Source organism: Octopus bimaculoides, chromosome 7 (assembly GCF_001194135.2).
Source record: "Octopus bimaculoides isolate UCB-OBI-ISO-001 chromosome 7, ASM119413v2, whole genome shotgun sequence".
Lineage (NCBI taxonomy): Eukaryota > Metazoa > Mollusca > Cephalopoda > Octopoda > Octopodidae > Octopus > Octopus bimaculoides.
The window spans coordinates 109,465,693-109,472,688 of record NC_068987.1 but is presented as its reverse complement, the minus strand read 5'-3'; the positions used below and the strand labels follow the sequence as shown (position 1 = coordinate 109,472,688).

Genomic DNA, 6,996 nt, shown 5'->3' with positions numbered 1-6,996 from the left:
ACATTAAGCGCCGACTACATAAACAAACGATTCTGAAACAATTAACCCTGACCCTAACCCTAGGGTTAGGGTTAGGGTTAAAGCAAATTTAAAATGAAAAAAGCAAATAAAACGAAGAATCGTTTGTTTATGTAGTCGGCACTTAATGTATATCGGCTGAATGGACGTCAGTGATTGGTTGAAATTATCGAAATAAGACAATTTTTTACATGAAATAAATTCGAATACAAAAATATTTTTCTGTTCTATAACACAAAATAGATAAGTATACGAAGTTTGAAAGTCTTTCGGTACCAAAAGCACTACGTAAAACATTAATGAAAAATGTTGCCCCCGTTTTAAAAAAGATCCAACCTTTATGGGCGGGAAACCTAATATAATCCCATAAACCAGCCTTCTCCACATATATTCTTATGTTTGTCATTTGTGGTTGGTAAGCAAACTTACCACTTAGCCACTCCTGCGCCTTATATATGTATATATTTGTATGTATGTATAAAGTAAAGAATGGAATTGGTAAAATACGGACTACGAGCTAATAGTTTATATTTCAGTAAGCTTATTGCGCCATTTTTACCTAAATTCGTCTTTTATCTTTTACTTGTTTCAGTCATTTGACTGCGGCCATGCTGGGGCACCGCCTTGAAGCGTTTTAGTCAAACAAATCGATTAATGGACTTATATTTTAAAGCCTAGTACTTATTTTATCAGACTCCATTGCCGAACCACTAAGTTAAGGGGACGGAAACACACCAACACCGGTTGTCAAGCTGTGGTGGGGGACAAACACAGACATACGGAAATACAGCCATAAATATATTCATACACGACGGGCTTCTTTCAGTTTCCATCTACCAAATCCACTCTCAAAGCTTTGATCAGTCCGGGGCTATAGTAGAAGACACATACCCAAGACTGTGCTATGAGACTGAACCCAGAACCATGTGGTTGGGAAACGAGCTTCTTACGACACAGCCACACCTGTGTGTGGGTATGTGTGTATTTATACACACGCACACACACACACACACACACACACACACACACTAGCACTGCACCCCAGCGTTGCCCAGGTGCCATGTCCTACATCCACATTGTATTATTTGTTTCTTTGTTATGGGCAGAACCAGCACATGAAGAATATGAGGCCAACAACTCTATAAATATTTTTTCCAGTCATTTTCTTATGAACAACATAGCAGTTTCCGTCTACCAAATTCAGTCAGAAGTCTGTGGTTCGCCTTGGGCTACAATAGAAAACACTTGCCCAAGGCACCATGCCGAGGGGTTGAACATGGAACCACATGGTTAGGAAGCAAACTTTTCAACCACACAGTCATTCTTGCACCTAATATGTGTGTGTTTACATTTGTTGTTAAATTGAGTATTGTGTCCCACTATGTCTCAAAGTTAGCAGTTCATCATGCAGAGATCTATAAAATAAATACCAGATTGAAATATGTACTGAGGTCAGTATGATTAATTAAATTTTTGAAGGTGATACCCCATCATGGCAACAGTTGAAAGACTGAACAACACTTCAAATTTAAGGTAATGGATTGCTAACCACAATATAATGAGTTATATGTACCTCTTGGTCTACTTCCAAAAATTAACAATTGTAATTTGAAGTTGAATGGTTAACAATAAGAAAGATGTCCAGATATCTTTAAAAAAATTCTCAGGCAGAGTTGCCTTCTTTAGCTGAAGAACTCAAAATTGTGTGACCCGACCTCGTTTTCAAGGTTATTTTTGTAGTAAAAAAAGAGTTGTTGTGCAAAAAAATGTGCTTTATTTGGTAGCCGAAGGATTACTGACTGCTTTGATACTTCATATGTCAAAATCAGCAACCCGGTTTTCGAATGCATAAGGAACACGCATGCACACACACACACAGTGTTTTATATATATTAAGATATGCTGGATGTGCAGTGTCAGTGTGAGCATCCTGGTAGAAAAATTGGGCAGAAGAGGTATGAGATGAGTGCAAGAGAGAAGACTGCTGGTATGGCCATGGATGAGGACAGTGGCATGAAGAAGTGCTGGCCTTGAACTGTTGAGGGAACCTATGAAAGGGGTAGACCCAAGGAGACAAGCATGATCTTTGGTTGTTAGATCTCAAGGAAGTGATGACAAGTAATTGAGACCTTTGGCGATGAGCTGTGCTTAAAAAGACTTGTCAAGCCAAGTGAAATCGTAATTATAGACAGTACTGGTGACATGTAAAAGGCACCCCCTACACCAGCGTTTCTCAACCGGGGGTTCCGTGAGAAAGAGTGAGATAAGCTAATGTTAATTTCATGATCGTCATCATCATCATTTAGCATCTGCTTTCCATGCTGGCATGGGTTGGATGGTTTGACTCTGGACTGGCAAGCCAGAAGGCTGCACCAGGATCCAATCTGATCTGGCAAGATTTCTACAGCTGGATGCCCTTCCTAATGCCAACCACTCTGAGACTGCTTTTTACAGTGGGTGCTTTTTACATGCCACTGGCATGAGGGCCAGTCCAACGGTATTGACACCGACCATGCTTGGATGGTGCTTTTTACGTGCCACTGGCATGGGAGCCAGTCAGGTGGCACTGGCAACGACCATGCTTGATTGATGCTTTTTATGTGCCACCAGCATGGGACCAGTCAGGCAGCACTGGCATTGGCCACAACAATGATTTCACTTGACTCAACAGGTCTTCTCAAGCACAGTTTGTGTGTGTGTGTGTGTGTATATATATATATATATATATATATATATATATATATATATATATGATATTTACCATGTGAACTACGATGAAAAAAAAAGATGAGAAAGATATGGTATTTTTGTGAAGGGGTTCCTTGAGACGTAATTTATTTTAAGGGTTACACAAGAGTAAAAAGGTTGAGAAACACTGCACTACTCTTGGAGTGGTTGGCATTAGGAAGGGCATCCAGCCATAGAAACCAAGACAAATCAGACTGGAGTCTGGTGCAGCTCCCTGGCTTACCAGTTCCAGTGGAACCGTGTAAACAATGGCAACATGGAAAACAGACACTAAATGATAGAAAAGCTTCACATGGCCTCTACTCAAGGATGATATGCAAATTAATAAAGTGTTCCATATATTTCAGTGAGTGTGAAATTAAAGTAATGACCAAGGGGAGAAGAAGAAGAAAAATAAAAGTAAAAAAAGAAAACCAGAAAGGAATGTAAAAATAGTAAGAGGAAGGAAAGGGTGTTCTTGACTGGTCATAGGAAAAATAGCAGCAGACAAGTAGGTCAATGGACTTTGGAACTAGTGACAAGTAGAAACAGATATATGAATAGAAAAAAAGAAAATATAAAATGACATGACTGTATAATGTATATCTAATGCTAATCACTGATGTAGTGCTTGTTATATTTTGATTTTAAGGAGAGAGTGGCTCTATCAAGTGAATGGGAAGTTGTGATGGTCATCAATTTTCCAGTATCATTAACATTGAAGGTACAGCTGTTGTTTAACTCCAGGTCAACCCTGAGAAATCCATATATGGTCAAAGGCATTCTGTCTGTGACCATCCTGTATTCTTTTCAAACATATTGTATCTTAGGGATCCTGTTAAATTTCTAGGACTGGCTACTGTGTCTAATGGTTTTTTTTTTTTTTTTTTTTTTTTTTTTGTAGATAATAAATGTGATTTGAGGAATATTTGGCTACTACTTGTAGCCGACACTGTGTCTGTATAGAGGGTTTTTGTTGAGTGTGGGTGAAGAAGATAAATGACACCATTCCAAAATAAAATGAAACTGCAGGTCACATGTACTTTAAGATTCTATAGTTAGAAGCAACACATGATTAGTCTGATTTTTGGCTGCAATTCGACAGTTTTGAAGAGGAGGGCACGTGTTTAGCATGTTCCCCTTCTCCCTTCAAAGTACATTTGTGAAGTAAATGAAATGAAATGAGATCACAGATTCAGCCCACTAGCTTCCCAGCCACATGGTTCTGGGTTCGGTCCCTCAGTGTGGCACCGTGGGCAAGTGCCTACTACTATATCCTTGATGATCAAAGCCTTGTGAGTGGGTTTGGTTGACAGAATCTGAAAGAAGCTTGTGTGTGGGAGAGGGGAAACAGCCCATTGTGGTTGGTCTTTCTTCTTTGTGTGTGTTGAAAAACTAGCTGCAGGGCCTTTCTCTTTCATTTTGAAGATTGGTTATAGGAGGCGCAATGGCCCAGTGGTTAGGGCAGCTGACTCGTGGTTGTAGGATCACGGTTTCAATTCCCAGACCAGGTGTTGTCCAACCCATGCTAGCATGGAAAGCAGACGTTAAATGATGATGATGAGGATGTCTGGACATGTTTCTATGGAAGATTGGAAATGAATGACAGCCATTGTATGACTGCTTACAATCATTGCATGATGTCATAACAAAGAGAGAGAGAGACACACACACACTACACATACAATGGGCTTCTTTGAGTTTTTGTCAACCCAATCTACTCACAAAGCTTCGGTTGACCTAGCACTATAAGAAAACACTTGCCCAAAGTGCTACATAGTGGGACTAAACACAGAACTATGTGGTTGGGAAGTAAACAACACAAACACATGCACACACACACACACACATCTATATATATATACAGAGAGTGTAGTAATGAAAGAAAAAAACAAAAACAAACTTGCTTAGAAACAGATGAGGGTTGGCTGCAGAAAATCTGCCTATGCAAATTCAGTCTGACCCATGCTACCATGGAAAAACGGATGTTAAACTAAAACCAGTGATGAGGATGATATGTATACATGTATGCATATAAAAGTATGTATATAATTTGTAAATTTCTTTGTACAACTATGTATTAATAACCATTTATATAAATGTATTTGCAGGAACTGACGCATACAGAATCAAGGAGTTCTAGAACTGCATAATCAATAACATTTTCCACCTGATTACGACAAACTCATATCTTCACCATGGGACTGCAATGGACTTTGATTTCCTGCTTTTTATATTTTGAAATTGGACTGTGTGTTTTATTTATGTTACCCTTCATATCACCTCAAGTATGGCGGAAAATATTCAAGTCCCGCCTTTTATCATTTCTGTCTAATTTTTCATACTTTTATGTTCGGTTATTGATGTTGGGTTTAGGTGTTGCTTTTCTAAGCTCCATTTCACAGCTCCGTAAATACGATATCGATTCAGACAAACTGGAAGATGTGACATTATCTATGCCTGGTGCTGCACAGAATTACCATATCCATCTACTTCGGGCTCAGCGTAATTTTTACATCTCTGGATTTACTTTGTTTCTTTGGATGATTTTAAATCGCATTGTCCAATTAATCACAGCCCAAGCTCAGCTGCAAGCTGATTTGAAAGCAACTCACAAACAAGCTCTCAGCGCTAATGAAGTTGCCAACAAACTTTTGAATGATTCGTCATCTTCAGGGATTCAGGATACTAGGAATGACAAAGAGGAAAATCTGGCTAATTCGGAAAAGGAAGATGCTACTAAAAATCTTGAGGCTCTCAAAACAAAACTAGAAAAAGCTGAGGATGAATTATGTGAAGCTAAGACTGAACTGAAACAAACCCAAACTGATCTGATGACCATGAAATCTCAGTCTGAAGCAACCAAGTGTGAATATGATAGATTATTGGAAGAGTATTCTGTCCTTCAGAAGAAAATACAGCAGGATTCAAATAAGAAAGATCATTAATGAAAAATAAAGTGGGGGGGCAAAAAAATTTGGTTTAAAAAATTATTTTATTTTCAAAATTTCATTCAAAGGTTATGACTACAAGAACTTGTCTGTTGAGTTGAGTGATCTTGTTTGACCAAAATGAATATAAAAGTTTGAAATTACTAAAGTACACTAGTTTTATATGTGATTGTAAAGAAGCAGTTTGTTAAATATTTGTTTTCTTTAAGATGAAGACTGAACGACAGAATTGATCCATTCCTCCTAAATGATGCCTTCTTACCTCTAAACTGAGTTATTCATTAACAAAAGACCTCCCATTTTGTATTATTACGTTTTGCGTGTGTGTGTGTGTGTATATATATATATATGTATTTATATATATATATACACACACCCACTAGACTTAAAGCTAAGTACTTTATGGACACAAAACCCTGGGTAACCTTATAAACCAGCCGTAACCATCTTTATCTAAATATAATATTGGGTTGTCCGGAAAGTTCGTGCCGATTTTTAAAGGAAAGAAAACGGTCAGTAAATACTTGCCATTACATTTTTAATCAACCAAATATGAACTATTTTGTTGCACAATGCGTCTCCATCTTTCCCTTAACTTGAAAATACCCTCTTCCCAGAATTGAGGTGGTTTCATGGCAAATAAGTCAAAAGGTAAGCTACTATTAATCGGCACAAACTTTCTGAACAAACCAAATTTGAAGATTGGCATCAATACCAATCTTCCCTCATTGGACACTAAACTCAGCTTGCGAAGACCTGTTGGGGCAAGTGAGGTCAATCGATCGAAACTGAACCAAATTTGATGACTGGCACCCGTACCAGTGGAGCGCTAACAGCACCATCCGAGCGGGATCACTGCCAGAGCAGCGGTCTCGCTCCTGTGCCGGTGGCACGTAAAAAGCACCATTTGAACGCAATCATTTCCAGCTTTGCCTTACTGGCACTTGTGCCGGTGGCATGTGAACAAAATATTAAACTGACTCCTATGCAGGTGGCACGTAAAAAACACTATTTGAGTGTGGCTGTTGCCAGTACCACCGAACTGGCCCTCGTGCCAGTGGCACGTAAAAAGCACCCACTACACTCTCGGAGGGGTTGGCGTTAGGAAGGGCATCCAGCTGCAGAAACTCTGCCAGATCAGATTGGAGCCTGGTGTAGCCATCCGGTTCACCAGTCTTCAGTCAAATCATCCAACTCATGGAAAGTGGACGTTGAATGAAAATGATGATGATGATGAAATAGATGAAGAGATGGAGAACTTTTATTAACCTTATCTCCTTCTTCTCTTTTGGTTTTTATA

The 6,996-nt window shown here is 38.9% G+C and overlaps 1 protein-coding gene across 1 annotated transcript in view; it reads left to right on the top strand.

The window, feature by feature from the left end:
• The window catches only part of LOC106881577 (B-cell receptor-associated protein 31-like), a 13,468-nt gene extending 7,621 nt beyond the window's left edge, over positions 1 to 5,847 (top strand). Inside the window, exon 2 of the mRNA XM_052969839.1 lies at positions 4,857 to 5,847. Within this exon, the coding sequence (XP_052825799.1) occupies positions 4,944 to 5,693 (750 nt within the window). The 5' untranslated portion in view covers positions 4,857 to 4,943 and the 3' untranslated portion in view covers positions 5,694 to 5,847. The remainder of the gene's footprint in view (positions 1 to 4,856) is intronic.
• The last annotated feature ends 1,149 nt before the right edge of the window (positions 5,848 to 6,996 follow it).